General features: G+C 35.3%; 1 protein-coding gene across 3 annotated transcripts in view; it reads left to right on the top strand.

Moving 5' to 3' along the window:
- Positions 1–16,824, top strand: part of IDE (insulin degrading enzyme) — a 90,462-nt gene that overhangs the window by 37,325 nt on the left and 36,313 nt on the right. For all 3 annotated transcript variants that reach the window (XR_010381955.1, XM_031461386.2, XM_010974287.3), the window contains exons 5-11: positions 7,266–7,388; positions 11,602–11,714; positions 12,229–12,391; positions 13,094–13,186; positions 13,632–13,723; positions 14,711–14,791; positions 16,329–16,432. Coding sequence is in view for 2 of the 3 variants with exons in the window: in XM_031461386.2 (XP_031317246.2) it covers positions 7,266–7,388; positions 11,602–11,714; positions 12,229–12,391; positions 13,094–13,186; positions 13,632–13,723; positions 14,711–14,791; positions 16,329–16,432 (769 nt within the window). In the remaining variant the exon portion in view is untranslated. The remainder of the gene's footprint in view (positions 1–7,265; positions 7,389–11,601; positions 11,715–12,228; positions 12,392–13,093; positions 13,187–13,631; positions 13,724–14,710; positions 14,792–16,328; positions 16,433–16,824) is intronic.

Below are 16,824 nucleotides of genomic sequence, written 5' to 3'. Positions count from 1 at the left end.
ACAGGTAATTAAAAAAAAAATCCCCTTCATGTAAAATGCATTTACAAATGCAAAGAGGTATAATCAATGTCTTTGCCCTCAAGGTGCTTCTAGTTTAGTAGGAGAGGAAAGGCAAACCCAGGATTTCAGTGGAGCATAATCTCAGATTTGATTTTCCAGGATCATTATCTCTTCCTTCTCTTCCTCCTCCTCCTTGCTAATTTTTACTGAGTGTTGTACTAAGCACTTTGCCTGGATTATTTAACTTAATTCTCACAGTCTCCCCAGTAGATACATGCTCTTATTATTTCCATCTTATAGATGAGTAAACTAAGATTTCAGAGGAGGTAATTAAATTACTTAGGGTCACTCAGCTTTTGAATGCTAGAGCCAGATCTGGTACTTTTAACCATTGATCTGTTCTGCCTGCTTTAGGGTTGCCTATGATTAATCTCTCCAGGATCTCAGAGGAGATGTAAATTGAATTTTCTTGAAGGGTGGGTAGGATTTTCTTAAGAAGAGGAAGAGACACTCAAGAGGAAAAGGAAAAGGAACAAATATTTATTGTATGAGTGTTAAATGCCACACACTGGGTAGATGTTTTATCTAATATGATTTCACTTAACCTTTACCACAATACTGAAATTTTCATCATCTCCTTTGACAGATGCCAAAATTAATACTGACAGAATAATTAGACCAAAGTTCCAAAGCCTTGGGGGGCATCCAGGGATGTGGGAGATAGGGTGGTAGTGGAAGTGTCTGTGGGGGTTATAGAATTCAATATCAAGTCAGTCTGAATTCAAAACCTGTGTTCTTTGCATTTTAGTTTGATCCTCAAAACCATGACAAGAAGCAGACCAAGGAGTGAGCTCAGTGTCTTCTGGAGAACATGAGTTAGAATAGTTTGGCCATAACAAGGGATGTTTTAGCATAGGAAAATAGGAAGGGAAGGAAAATGGATTAGAACCAAAAAATATTGTGGAATATGAACCAGAAATTGAGTGACTCCTGACCTTGGGATGGTGATAATGACACATAAAATTAGATCCTGATAAAAGTTAATCATTTACTTTTAACTCCCTAACCTCCATCCCTCTTTTTAAATGAAGAATTTGAGACACACAAAAGTAAATAAAAATACTTTAATGAGCCTCACGTATGCATCACTTTGCCCCAGCCAGTCCTGTCTGATCCACATTCCCAGTCACTCTCTTGTATTATTTTGAAGAGATCCCAGACATTGTATCACTTCACTCATAAATATTTTAGTATATGTCTTTAAAGATAATGACTCTTTTAGAAAACATAATAAAATTACCATTGTCATTAATATCATCAAATATCCAGGTGGTGTTCAGATTTCTAGTTGTCTCATAAAAGTCAAAATTTTTTTAAGTTTATTTGAATTATGATCCACGTAAGCTTCATGTTAATGATTGATATGTCTTTTAAGCTTTTAGTCTATAGATTCATTTTTTTTATCTCTCACCCACTCCCTGACCTTACCCTCCTGGAATTTATTTATTGAAGAATCAGGTTGTTTGTTGTGTAGAATTTTTTATAGCCTAGCTCTTGCTGATTGCATTCCCAACAGTGAGGTTTAACATATTCCTTTGTCTTCTATATTTCCCCAAATTGGCAGTTGGATATAGAGGCTTGATTAGATTCATGTTTGACTCTTTTTGTGTAAAGCTTCATAGGTGGTGATGTGTTCTTCCATCAGGGGCATATAATGTCTAGTTTTATCTCTATTTATGATGTTGCAACCATCCTAAATGCATCACCTCTCTAAATCTAATTCTATTATTTTTTCTCATCTAGATTAATTTGAATACTACTCTAAAAAGAAAATCTCCCTTTCTGCTATTTGGCTACCCAGTGGTACGGTTACTGTAGGAAAACGCAAGACAAATGTTTGATTCATTCCCTTCATTTACCAGTTTTCAAAATATTGAGTTGGTTCCCTAGCACCCTTGAATGATGACTAATTTGTTTTTTAAGTGTCGTGATAAACTCATAGATATAAAAGTATTTTATATTTCAGCCCATTTATTATTCTCTAGGTTTTTCCATGGACTTTGTTAGTGTCTTTTTTTTTTTTCCTTCCTAGGAAGTGTGTCTATGGAAAACTAGAAATTTACTGAAAACTCTAAGTGTACAGGTGTTTTATTATGGCATTTAAGAGGTTTTCGTTTCAAACATCTTGTACTTGCTTGTACTTACCCAGCTGCAGGAGAATTGCCTTTTAAAATTTTTAGGAAAATTCATATATCTCAAAAGGCTTTGTTCTCTCCTAGGATTTTTAGAAGATTGCTATAACAAGAAGAGAGAGCTATAAAAAAAAGTAGTTTATAGAGAGGGAGGTTATAGCTCAAGTGGTAGAACACTTGCTTAGCATGCACGAGGGTTTTGGTTCAGTCTCCAGTACCTCCATTTAAAAAAAGAAAAACTAATAATAAATAGACCTAATGACCCCCCCCCAAATTTTAAAAACAAATAACAAATTTTTTAAAGTTTAAATAATTCTGTGTAACTAACTCTAGATAAATTAACCTAATCTTCAGAATCTTGAGTTTTCAGAGAACATTTAAGACCATTTATAACCATCAAATTGACCTTTCCCTGGGAACCTTATCAGACATACAGTTGGAGCTAGCTCTGATTTCTAAAACACATTTCTAAAACTTCAAACTCAGTCCTTCCCACAGAGCATAACAAATATTTGGCTGACTTTAGAATTTTCTGGGAAAATATTCCATTTATTTGAAAATCAATATTCATATACATCAGTACTGAGTTTGTAAGCTTTTTTAAAAAGTAGAATTTATAGTTGTTATGATGAAAAGATAAAATAAAATTTACTGAGCTTTACAATTTACAAAGCCCTCTTTATATCGGTTATTACTTTTTGTAAACTTTACAACATTCCAAGTTCTAGTAAGTAACTGTTGTCTGACAGATGCTATGCTGAGCCTTAACACAGATTATTCATTTAATCCTCATAGCAATCCTGTGAGATTGGTTCTCTTGTTATTCCTATTCACTCTAGTAGTGACAGAGCCAGAACAGTAGGATTCAAGATTGTGTTAGCAGTATTTTAATTTGATATAAATGGTCCAGCTGAATTAGTGCTAAATTAAGACAGTGAATGTCTAGAGGCTGAACTGGTATTTGTTATTCCAGCCATATTCACGTTTTCCTCCACATGTGGATTCTAACGTAGAGGAAAGTCATCTGGACCATTTACTGAGCTTTCTTCCCTACCTTAGTGCCACTGTTTCTTTGCTATCCTCAGAAGTAGTAGCTGCTCCTTATTATTATGTATTTATTTTTCTGCTGCACATCAAGTATTATGTTAAACACTGTAACATTTTTAACAGATTTATTATTTGTCATAAAAGAGATACGTACAAAAGCATTTGCCAGATCATTCTCTACATAATACTTAAAGAAACAGAACATTGCAAATATAGTTTGAGCACCTGATATATACTTCCCCAGTTGCATTTTCCTCCCTGCTCCCGAGAGATAACCACTGTCTTAAAGGTTGGTGATTATCACTCCCATGCTTTTTTAAAATAAAAACATTGCTTAAAAAAAAATTGCTAGCCATGCATTTACTTCTAAGCAATATGTTGTATACTTTTTAAAGTTTTATAAAAATGATATTTTATTGTGAGTAATCTCTGCCCCTTGTATTTCTTCATTCAGTGTTTTATTTGTAGTAGTTATCCGTGTTGGTGAGTGTGCCTCTGACAAGTTTTTTATTTTAATTTTTTTGCTGCTTTTTGAAAAACTATTGAATGCATGTGCTGCTATTTATCCATTTTCCGTCAGTGGAACAGTGCTGCTTTGAGCATTCTCGTACATGTTTCCGTGGACACAGAGTTCTCTAGGGCTCTAGGAGTGGAAATCTCAGAGTGCAGTTACTATATGATGAGATATGCACATCTGCAGATTCAGCAGATACCACCAGGTTTCCTGTAGTGGTTGATCCAGTTTGCCCTCCTCATGCAGCGTCCGAGTTCTCATTTCTCCACATACCTAAACAGCATTTGGTGTCATCAGACTTTCTATGCCATTTTATTAGATGTTAAATATTAATCTTATGCTTTTTATATGTATTTTTTTTCTAATTTGGTATAAGCCTACCAGTATCAGAACAGCAGACTGAGCCTAAGAGAAGCAGAGTGACTTGTTCAAGGTCATGCAGCCAGAAGATGGCTGACCCTGGATCAGGTGATAGCTCTGCCAATACCAAAGCTAGTGCCTGTTCCTCTGCACCTCCCCACCTGGGATCCCGGCACTGACAGTAACAGAGTCTCCTCGGTACTTTAAGGACTAAGTTGTGGAATTCTGTGCATTATGTCCTGCTTTTCCTTTCATTTCCTTTTTTTTTTTTTTTTGGTGGACGAAGGTAATTAGGTTTATTTATTTATTTGTTTGTTTTAATGGAGGTACTGGTGATTGAACCCAGGACCTCATGCATGCTAAGCATACATTCTACCACTTGAGCTACACCCTCTCCCCTCCTCATCTGTTTCTTGAGAACTTCCACCAACGAGCCTTCCTGTGTTTAGAAAACTTTTAAAAAAGATTTTTTTATAAAAGGGTTAATAAACTTAAAGACGAGCCTGGCTCTTTGGCCTGTTTGTACCTGATATTCATGTTTCTCTGTCAGTGTAGTGCGAGCTGGGTATCCTGACCCCCCAGTGGAGAACCTTTTCCTCTTTCTAATTCAGGAGCTTCTAAGGATATAGGGCTGCCCGTCTGGGCTGTGTTCCCAAATTGACCACAGTTTCCTTCTGTCATTACATATTAGACTGAAAAGATCTAGGCAGCAAAGAAATGAATGTGTAGATTCACAGAATGGTATCTACTTGTGGCTTAAAGCCACTTTTCAGAACAAATGCGATTGTGCCTCTGTTTCGCAGTTTGGCCAGAGATCAGCATCATTAGATTTTTGTACCTTTGGTGAGCCAGATTGCTGTTGATAAAGTGGCTCCTTTGGCTTGTTTTTCTTTTAACCTTGTGTTGAAATGTAATAAATATACTGAAAGGTGTATGTGGCTCTGATAAATTGTTTCTACTTTTGCTATTTGAAGGATCAATTGAATGAATATACTGCTTTTATTTATGTATGACTCATTGAACTTTTAAAAACTCAGCGCATCATGGACCCAGCACCCAGTCAAGAAGCAGAACCAGCACCTCTTTGTGCCCCTTTGTAGTCACTATCTACCAACCCAAGAATAACCTCTGTTCTCACTTCTCATGACTCAGATTAGCTTAGCCTTTTTTCCTGCTTTATATAAATGAGATGATAAAGTGTACTCTTTTGTGTCTGGCTGCTCTCATTCAGCCTTAAATTTGTCAAGTTCATCCCTACTGTTGCATATAAACAGTGGATTATTCATTCTTTTTGCTGTATAGTATTCTTTTGTGGTCCTCTGGCACATTGTGCTGTATAGCACTGTCAGTATTTTGCCAGTGATACATATCTAGTGTGTTTGGGGTACGTTCCTGCTTTATATCTGTATTTTAAAATGTACCTAAAGATAAAGAATAGGAATTAGAATGGTAAGTTATTCAGGCACATTAAAATCAAAGCAGAATGAGCTAGAGCTAGGCAACTGGAAAGAATTTGATGTTCTAGATGGAGGCTATGATCTTGGTCTTCGTAAACTTTGATTTGGGGTTTTTTTTTTCCCTAACCAGAATACTGCCCAGATTGTGAATAGGCACATCAGGTCACACTGAGACCGAAAATCTGATTTCTATCTAACACTATCACATTTATAGTTTGTTGAAATAAAGCTTAATTTCTGCAAACATGGGTGTCCCAGTGGTCAGTCTGGTTTACATGTTGTAGGAATCTGAGTGTGGCAGTATAAGTGAGTAAGGAAGCTCTAAGGACTAGTCCCTCTGGAATTGAGGCTTTTAGAACCTTCATTTAGTAGGGAAAGAAAGTACCATAAATACTTGAATGTTCATCTTAGTATGAGAGAACTTCAAACCTAGCAAACCACCCCCCGCCCCCACCGCGAGGAGTTAGAACTCCAGATACTTTTTTAGATCACCTGGATCCCTCAGGTAGAATGAGGGAATGTCCCAGGACCCCAAGTAGAATAGATCTGGAATTGAACTCCATCTTTAGTGAAACTGAGAGGACTAGTTATGACTTGGAAACTTGACTAGCAGGCTGCTGCTGCATACAAATGTATGAGTTTCTTGCATACTCCACTAGATCCGTTGATTCAAGCATTCTGAGGCATGAGTCTTGGCTCAGAGTACTATGTAGCTCTGCAAGACTAAACACCGAGTCTGAGAACACCACCTAGTGGATCTCTTTAGATACCCAATTTAGTGAAAAGGAGTCTCCCAATGACAGTTCATCAGCCATTACAATAACCTGATAACCCAAGGAGGGGAAAAAATACATCAAGAAAATGTTCTGCCATAGTTTGATCTCTGCAGATGAAAGATAGGAGCCCATCTAGTGTAAGCAATAATAGTAATAAAAGTTATACTATTATTATATGTTACATAATATCTTAGGATATTTCTGGTTCAAGATGCCATTTTTAGAGAACTGTCAATCATTGAAATTCCACCTCCCAGTCTTTAAATGGCAAGATCTTTATTTGAAAGGTAGTACTCAGAGAGTTTGACTATTTGCTTTTAACATGCACATTTTATCCTAATTGAATTAGTTATTAAATTTCATAAGAGCTCTCATAGTGGTATGCTATATACATCACTTGAGACTTAGAAAAATAGCATTGCCTTCTATTTTTTACCAGTGTAGATCAAATCCTTGAGAATTCACATCACAAATTTAATGCTTCAGCCAAGAATAGTAATTTCTTTCTGCAAGCAACTTGGCAAATTCCAAAAAAGATCCCTTAGTGACTATGTTCAATTAATTATGGGGCACATAGGGAATTGGAAGTTAAAGTAAGTGTGACTGGAGGCCATGTGGATCTCATTTTGTCTTGTAAGTGCTCATAATACCTACTATCTCATAGGAATTTTAAGAAGTATAATCTTTATAAAGCACTTTAAGTTCCTGAGGGAAAACTCTCTATAGGTTAAAATGTTACTAGTTTGTACTATACCATCCTGTTTATCCATCTTATGTTCAAAAGTATTTAACTAATCATTATATGTGTATACTTGGACTCTGTTTTTAAGTTTACCTTATAACGATATCAGGAATAATCGCAAAACTTTAAAATTCACATATTTTGGTTTTTCCAAGAAATATTTTTCCTTCCTTTCAGGTAACAAATATACTCTAGAGACTAGACCAAACCAAGAAGGCATTGATGTAAGACAAGAGCTGCTGAAATTCCATTCTACCTATTATTCATCCAACTTAATGGCTATCTGTGTTTTAGGTCGAGGTAAGAATCCTTAAATTTTTTTTTTACAGAATTGGGTAATCTAAGTTTTCCATTTCGGTTTTTTCAAAATATTGGAAGCAATATATATTTCCTTTCATCGACTCGGAGGCTTTTGAAAATGATCTTGTTGGAGAATATGTGGAGGGGAATTTTGTTTTTAACTTACTAAAAAAGAAGCCTAGGTGATTTTAAATGGAGACCTGAAGAAAATATAAATTAATAGTAGGTACTCTAAGCATATTTTTAAAAAGCAAGGAAAGGACATATAAAGGATAAGATTGACAGATTTGACCTTATAAAATTCAAAAAAATTAGAAAAACATTGAAAGGCAGATGATTATAAACTGGAAAAATCTATTTGGAATGTAAACCAACAAAGTTTTGATTTAAAAAATGCAAATTAACTAATAATGTATTGTTTTTCCCTATTAAATTACCATAATTTTGGTTTGGGTTTTGTTTTAACTAACACCCATTATGGAGGAGAGGTGCTCTTTTGTATGAGTGGTAGTGTATACACTTTATACAGTTGCTCCACACTTTCTGGAGGACAGTTTAACAAGAGGCATGACCCTTAAAAAGTACATTTTTTCTTCTAGAAGTGCAACTAAGGACACAAAGTTGTTCAAACAGATGATGTACAGGATTGTTTCTTAGAAAAAGTTAGATGCAATTTAAATGTTCATTAACAGGAGGCTGGTTTAATGGTGATGTTTTAACTGTATAATAAAGCATCTTGTAGAAAATAGCATCCCTTCTCCCACTTTTTATCCTCCCACCTGCTTTATTTTTCTTTAAAAAATTTATTACCACCTAAAATATTAAAATTTTACTTATTGTTGTCTGTTGTGCCAGAATGTAAGTTACTTGAGGATAGAAACTGTTTTGTCCACTGCTTTATACCCAGGTTTCTGGGTTAGTGCTTGGTACATCATAGGCACTTGGTAAATAAACATTGAATGAATAAACAGTTTTATGACGACCTTTTAATAACATGGGAGAATATTCTTAATGTATTAAATAGAAAACAAAAGCACCCTATAAAAACACTGTGTGCTATGTGATCCCATTAGGGGTTTTCTAAAAAATTCTAATAGAGAGATATAAGACAAAGTAGAGAAACATACTGGAAATTTAATAATGTGGCATAGTAAGTGGTTAAGAACTCCTGCTCTTGAGTCTGAGAGCTTGGGTTTGAACTCCTAATATGCCTCCTACTTAGTGTGTGGCTGTGAGCTAACAAAGTTAACTTCAGTTCTCTGAATCTCAGTTTTTGCATTTGTAAAGTAAATGTGGTGCTTCATACCTGTTGGGAAGTTTAATGGAGATAATGCAGGAGAAGTGTTTAGCATCATGCCTGGCACACAGCAAATGCTCCACTAATGGTAGCTACTCTTAGCATCCCATAGTCATGAGATTTTGGGTGACTTTTGTATCCTTCCTTTTTTCTTTTGTTTATGGTTTTTTGTTTTCTTGGTTTTGCTTTTCTAAGTTTTCTGCTATTGACAGATGTTTTGTAGGTAGAAAATAAACAACTATATATATTTTAAGTTGGTAATAGGAATGAGGATAGAACATGGGCCCATGGAGTTTAAAAAAAAAGGTATATGTTATAGTAGGTCTGTAGAGTGTTAAAAATATCCCTTGATATTTAGAGCCTAGTCCTGGGAGTAGTTGCCTAAGCTGTATTTTTGTCCATGTCGTATTGAAATAAAATACATACTTTCAATAAGCACTTGTTGAGCAAGTAATAATGACAACAGATGATTTAGACATGAGCCCTGCCCTCAGTGTTCTTGGTTTAGTAGAAGTGACAGAATAAGCATCTAAAAGAAAACAGAGAGCTTCTTTGTTTCAGTTCCCTCGCTCAGTGTGACTGACCTTCTGTGCTCAGCTCAGTGGATTTGATGACCGGTCTGGGAAAGGTGTCCTTATAGCACAGTGGTGTGAGGAGGAAACAGGATCTCTTAGAGGATTAATAGATAATCTGCTCCTTCTTCTAGGAGGAGGGGAGAGGAAGAGTAACCACGTGAAAGGATCTCTGTCACAAAGGGACAAAAAAGTTTTTCTGTGTTCTCCCATGGGCCATCTCTAGTTGTGGCAGCGCCAGTTACCTGGACACTTGACTAATAGGTAACTGTCAAGTAGAGACCCTGAGATTGCCAAACCCTGCTAATGTAGAGGTGAATGGGACTTAGTTCCCTGATCTCTGATAGCACGCAGCTTAGTGGTGAAGACAGACGGTGCATTATTGTACAGCTGCCTTACCTTTAAAAAACTACATTGTGAGTTTGTGCTTTAGGGTAGAAATCCTCAATAGGAAAGGCAAACCTAGTAGAACCTTGCTTTAAAAGGCTTCACGGTCATCAGCACTTCAGGTCGACAAATCATTGTTGACTGCTCACCTTGTTTCCAGTCGCAGGTCCCATCTGTCTCTTTATGTCTGTTTGTCAGATGTCTCTGACATCTCTCGCTCCAAATACACCCACTCCATTACTGAGTTCACTTGTCATATAACAAGCAACCGCTGGTTGGCTTTTTATTTGGCTCTGGATATTCTGGGGTCCTTCAGACATGTACAAAAAATTGAAGTAAAAATACATGTGTTTTATAAAGAAAGTGCCCATACCCACATTCATAGGCCTAAAAGACAACTTCATACTCTATAAAGGCAATTCTCCAACAGTGATTAAGTGTTTTCTAGAGAGTTCATGGAAAAGTTTGAAATGGGCCATAGAATATCAAGGGAAATTTCTTTTTTGATTCAAATGCTTCCTGATAGTAACAAGTGATGAATGTTTATACCATTTATAAGTAACCTATTTTTGAGAAGACAGAATCAAGGTGAGTGGTTATCTTGTTTATAAAAAGATAACCTGTTTTACTTTTTCCTTTTTAGAATAACAGTAGTATGTGTACACAGAAAAAAATTTATCCCACATGGAAAGGTATAAATTGGAAATCAGATTCTTCTTCCTCATCCCATCTTATGATCACTATGCCCTCTCCTCAAAGATAGTCACCTTAAAATCATTTTTTGTTATACTTCCAAAAGTAGAATTTTGTTAATATACTTATATCTATGTATGTCTGTTAACAAATTAAATGAGATTATACTATATGACATTGAAGCCTGCAGTTTTCACTTAATAGAGCTTTGAGATAATTTCATATAAGCACATAGAGATCTCTCCCTCATTAATAACTACATAAAATTCCAATGTACCGATGTTTTATAACATGTGCACATTGATAGATGTTTAGGTCATTTCCAGTTTTTATTGTTGTTACAAACAGTGCTGCTGTGAACATCTTATACATAGAGCTTTGTAAACTTTTGCAAGTATAACTCTCTATAAAAAATATCAATAGGTGATAAGATAGAAGAACTTAAGTGTCTGTATAATTTTATGAACAATTACAAATCTTTGCATGAATTTGGCATAATATAATAGAAAATCATATAGTGTTAGACCTTGGGAGAGACTTGTGATATCCTACCCAATTTTCATGTTTTATAGAACCTAGGGTGGTTTGTCCAGTAGTCTTTTGACATAGTTGGTTGATGAAGTTGGGGTTAGAATCAAAGTTGTCTGATCCCCTGACCCACAATTCTTCTCACTGTTTTATATTATTCCCCCACAAACTCAATTACTTACAAACTCTAATGTTTGACTTTTAAGAATGGATTTAGACTGTGTACTTATAAAGTGAGTGTTATAATCTGTCAGCTAGTGGTTTAGTATGTGCCTGTTGGGAATCAGATAAAATAGTTTCCAAATGCCATTAATTATCCTATTATTGTTTCTAATATTTGTTTTAAATTTATTATATGATAATATATATAAAACAGTTTTTTAAACTATAAAAGAGGCAGACATGTGAAATATAATCATTATCAACATTCCATAGCTTCAGAAGTTGTATAGGCACTGGTAAGATTTAACTGAATGCTTCAACCTTCTCAGGTGGAGTTTTTAAAAAATTCTAGATTTTCCCTTTAATAATCCTGAGATTTTTCAGGAGATCCTAAGATCCCCCTTCCCCCTTGCCCAGCTTTATTGAAATATAATTAATGTATAACGTTGTGTAAATTTAAGGTGTACCACACAGTGATTTTATATATATATGTATAATCCTAAGATTTTAAAATACTACCTGTCATGTGTTATGATTAGTTTAAGTTCTGCTTCCATTGTCTGTTTTCTTGTAGAATCTTTAGACGACTTGACTAATCTGGTGGTAAAGTTATTTTCTGAAGTAGAGAACAAAAATGTCCCATTGCCAGAATTTCCTGAACATCCTTTCCAAGAAGAACATCTTAAAGTAAGTGCATCTATTTCTAGTATTTTCCTCTTTTAAATTTATGTACATAATATATGCCTAGTTCACCAGAGTACATGAAAATTTTTTGAGGTTTCATTATTTATAATTTGTCCACATAGTCAAATCAGCTTCACATTTATTAGGGACATGTATCACCAAAAAGATATCAGTATGTTCTGATCTTTCCATGCTAAAAGTAGTTTTGGTAGCTATAAATTGGCCGACTGTAGAAGCTGTTCTGTTATCCAGTGCTAGAAGGCAAGCATCCAAAAGTGTTTAGTTGCATCATCCCGGGGACCAACATGGACTGCATACCAACCGTAATGAGATCCCACTAACAAAGAGCCCAGGTCATTATTTCTTTGTGGTCAGTGTGATCTTCTCTGGCAGTTGATTCTCTTTTGAATTTGGGATTCTTCCATGAAAATCAGTATTCTTCATAGTTATAAATATTTTATTCAGTAGAAATTGTATGTAGCTAACCTTTTGTGATTTGTTTGTTTGTTTTCCCCAGCAACTTTACAAAATAGTACCCATTAAGGATATTAGGAATCTTTATGTGACATTTCCCATACCTGACCTTCAGAAATACTACAAATCAAATCCTGGTCATTATCTTGGTCATCTCATTGGGCATGAAGGTCCTGGGAGTCTGTTATCAGAACTTAAATCAAAGGGTGAGTCTCTTGGGCACCAGCTTCGAAGGATACCTCCACCATAATCTTTCACTCTGGCTCTCATTTCTCCTAAATATTTTCCTGTGAATGAACGTTTTTCAGATGAGACTAATCAGGGTTTATGGGAGAGTGAGGTGGTAGTTAGTGTGCTTTTGTTTTTTGCTTTGGGGTGTTTGTTTTTGTTTTTCTCTGTAATTTGTTTTACCCTTCAGTATTGAGCAGTGAAGTATAGATATTTCAAAAGATGTTGTGGTGCATGTTTTAAATAAGATAGAGGTTAAAATAAGTAAAAGCTCACATTGGATAGATATACTTTACCATCTCTGTGAAATGTCAGCAGACATTATTTATTTGTTTCCTCTTATCCATAAATAAAATCAAAGGGTGTACTAGGATCAGTCAGTAGATGATTTCCAAAACCCTTCTCAACTCAGACTCTGTTTTTGTATAGCACTTAAGCCCAGTAGTCTACTCTTGATTTAGGAAGTGGTTTGAGGAGTCCCAAGGAAGGCTCCCAACCCACAAAATCCCTTGAATCTTCTGCAGTGTCTGAAACTGTTTTTCTGAACTGATATTTTTGAGTCTTTTCTGCACAAGGTCCATTCTAATCTCTTGGGAATATATAGAATGCATTTTTTAAAAATTCCTTGTCTTAAAAGAAGACACGCATGCAATCATGTTGATTTCCTTTGAATGTTACAGGCTGGGTAAATACTCTTGTTGGTGGGCAAAAGGAAGGAGCCCGAGGCTTTATGTTTTTTATCATTAATGTGGACTTGACTGAGGAAGGATTATGTAAGTATTAACCGTTTTGTTTTTGAATGAAAATTGATTTCTTGTAATTTATTTTTATTAACTTATTTATGGTGTGGATCTGTTTTTTGTTGTAAAACTATAAACACTTTAAGTCATACCATTTTATCTGTTGTATTTTCCATGTGCAACTTAGCCTTCATTCCATGGATGATTTTCCCTCCTTAAAATTGATTGTTATGTTGCGTTTGTGAAATGTGTATTTGGCTTTTTATTTGCTCACTTACTGCCCCAAAGCTCCTTCTGTCACATATCCCAGAGTCTGGAGGGCCATGTGTGTGGGACCCTAAAACCAGCCTCAGGGAGGTGAGAACTCCATTTCTAAGAGGGACCATCTTCTACTTACCTGACTTTACCTTAAGAGTGAGCTCATTGCTTTGAAGGATTCGAGGACTGAATGGTTTTTAAGTGTGCCCCTTTTTTCCAGTACATGTTGAAGATATAATTTTGCACATGTTTCAATACATTCAGAAGTTACGTGCAGAAGGACCTCAAGAATGGGTTTTCCAAGAGTGCAAGGTACTTTTGTTTCACCAAAATTTTTCTTAAGGAAGTTTTTCAAGAAACAAATATATGTGAATTAATTTTAATTTAAGGCCCAATGAAACTTCTAAAGTTTTTTTTTCCCCTCTAATCTAAACTCTTAAAATTTTGCAATGCATAGCAGCTGTAATTAAGGCTTAGTTGTGCTAGTTTGATTGGCTACCTGGGGCACAGTTAAGGGTTAAGGCATCATAGAGCCTTTGTTAGGAGGAAAAGGAAAGAAATCAGATTGCTTTTCTATCCCTCAGGAGAAAGCCAGCAGTTTCTTGAGCTTCAATCTATCAGGGCTGACTCTATTCTCTGCCTGAGGCTGCATGAGATGTGTCATTTTCTGATCTGGTGATAAAAAATTTATAGCAAACACTCAGAAAAGAGTGAATTGTTTCATATATGGTTGTGTTCTTAAAAGTGATTTTATTGTTCTACGTATGGACTAGCCTGGTTCTTTTTTTTTTTTTTTTTTTGGTGTGTAAAACAGAAGGTATTTGCCTTTTTCATTTTTAAAGGCTTCTTTTAAGAGTTTTTTTAAAATATGTACTTTATATTTAGAGCCTATCAAAACTCAGATGTATTTTAGGATAAGAAGCATCCTCTTTACCTAGATAAAAGTTTAAAGGTATACTCTCTGCTTATGAAATTTAAGACGGTAACTTCTAATCAGGGTGCAGTTCTCTGAATGGCTCAACGAAATCGTCATCTATGCAACTGTTGGATCTCACAAGATTCCTCCACAGTTTTCCTAATTCTTTGACTAATAGTTTCAACAATTTATGCTATAGAATCATAGTCTATATTTGTTATTTTCATTTGTGTTCTGTACATTTCTAAATCAAGCATAGTCATTTTTTCAGAAAGTGTGATAGTTAAATATGGAGTAGAAAGTCTGTAGTGCAAACCAACACTAAAAAAGTTTTTCTAAATGATAGGTGACTTATGTCTAATTGGATTAACTTTCCATTTTAGGACTTGAATGCTGTTGCTTTTAGATTTAAAGATAAAGAGAGGCCACGGGGTTATACCTCTAAGATTGCAGGAATATTGCACGTAAGTTTATTGTTGTTTTCCTGTATACACTGGCGTGTATGGTATTTCAGTGATCTGGTATACATTACTTTCAATGCTACACAAATGATAAAAATTGAAGCTACAGTCTAATACTTTAGTTTTTGTAGCAACCAGCCAAACTTTCATATGACAATATGCTTAAAATCTTTTAATTTTCATCATCCTAAAAATTGTCGTCTGTAATATTTTCATTATTTAGGCATTTTGCTTATTGGGTTTAAATATTTTTCATTTCTACAATGTGTCAGGTGCTACTTACGTGAAAGCTATACATCATCCACTTTTCTCCACTTCCATTGCTACACCTTAGTATGAGCTACCATCATTTCTTGCCTGGACTGCCATCATAGTCTCTTACCTGGATTTCCTGTTTTCCTTCTTATCCCCCACTATAGTTTATTTTTCCAGCCTCAGGGATCTTTTGAAAACCAAAATCAGATTGTTTCACTCCTCTGTGTCAGGTCCTTCAGTGGTTTCCCATCAGAGTTGGAATGAGATCTAGATTTTTACCTTGACCTACAAGGCCATCTGGCCCCAGCCTATCTCACTGAATACACTCCCTATCCCACTCCGCATCCCACCTCTCTCATCCCCATTCCACTCCAGCTACACTGGCTGTCTGCCTTCAAGCGTTAAGTTTATTCCTCCCTCTAGGGCCCTTACATTTGCTGTTTTCTCTGCCTGGAACACTTCTGGTCTTTGCATGGCTAGGTTCTTCTTAGCCTTACCCTGAGGTCTCTCCCTCAGGGAGGCTTTCCCTGACCTCCCAATCATGGCCCTGCCCCTTTTAAAATTTTCTTCTAGCACCTATCACTATACTCACAGTATTTGGTTGTTTATGGTCCGCCTCCCTCCCATTTAGAATATAAGCTCCTTAGAAAGCAGGAACATCATCTGTCTTACCTACCATTGTATCCACAGCAGCACCTAAAACAGTGCCTGGCACAGAATAGGTATTCATTTCATACTTGTTGAATGAATGAATCAATCTATCTCAGTAAGTTGCTATTACTAAAAAGCATCTTCTACATTACTTTTCTTCACTAACTGAAAATATAAACCATTTTTCCCCCACAACAACTTTCTAAATGTCTGATTTCATTCGAAGAAATTTGAGTACAAATTCTGTTTATTAAAATTAAAATGTATGTGCTTTATATTAAGAAACTATAGGTGTCTGCATTTAATCATCAGATTTTCTTTATTAACAAGCACTCAGTTTTTAGTCGGAGGTATTAATCACATTTTTCTTTGAAAAAAATGTGATTTTGTTGTCTATAATGTTAAGTGTATTTGGGGATTAACAACAAAATCATCCCACAGTATGAATTTGCTTTAAGTGTGGTAGGAAAGAGAAAAGATTCAGAAATTTTTCCAGTGGAGTAAATTTAATTGAAGGGAAGAGTGGGATATAAAATAGAGGATTTAATGTGTTAGAGATCTGTTTGCTTTAATAAGTTAGAATCTGTAGTAGCCTTGCACATTTTATTTATTTATTTATTTTCCTTTTAAAAAGTATTATCCCCTAGAAGAAGTGCTCACAGCTGAATATTTACTGGAAGAATTTAGACCCGATTTAATAGAGATGGTTCTCGATAAACTAAGACCAGAAAATGTCCGGTGAGTCACTCTATAGATTTTACTGTTACATACTAAATTTTCACTAATGATTAGAATCTGAAAATTTGAAATTGTGAATAAAATGCTTTTAAACTTTTTATCAAGCATCATTACAAAAGTAGAGAGAATATGTATAATGAACCAATACCAAACTTCAACAGTCAGAATGTGGCTGGTCTTTTTACTCTTTACCCACCCCTCTTCTCTTATCCTCCCTCCACTCTAGATTATTTTAAGTCAGTATCATGAAAATATGAAGATTCTTTAAAAAAAAAACAAAAAAACAGTAAGCGATCATCTTAACCTGGCTTCTTCCTAACTCAAATATCCAAAGTGTCAGCTCTATAAAATAGATAAACAACAAGTTTATACTGTATAGCACAGGGAACTAT

This window comes from Camelus dromedarius, chromosome 8 (genome assembly GCF_036321535.1).
Source record: "Camelus dromedarius isolate mCamDro1 chromosome 8, mCamDro1.pat, whole genome shotgun sequence".
NCBI classification, from domain to species: Eukaryota; Metazoa; Chordata; class Mammalia; order Artiodactyla; family Camelidae; genus Camelus; species Camelus dromedarius.
Note: the sequence above shows the minus strand (reverse complement) of the source record. Positions and strands in the feature narration are given on the sequence as shown.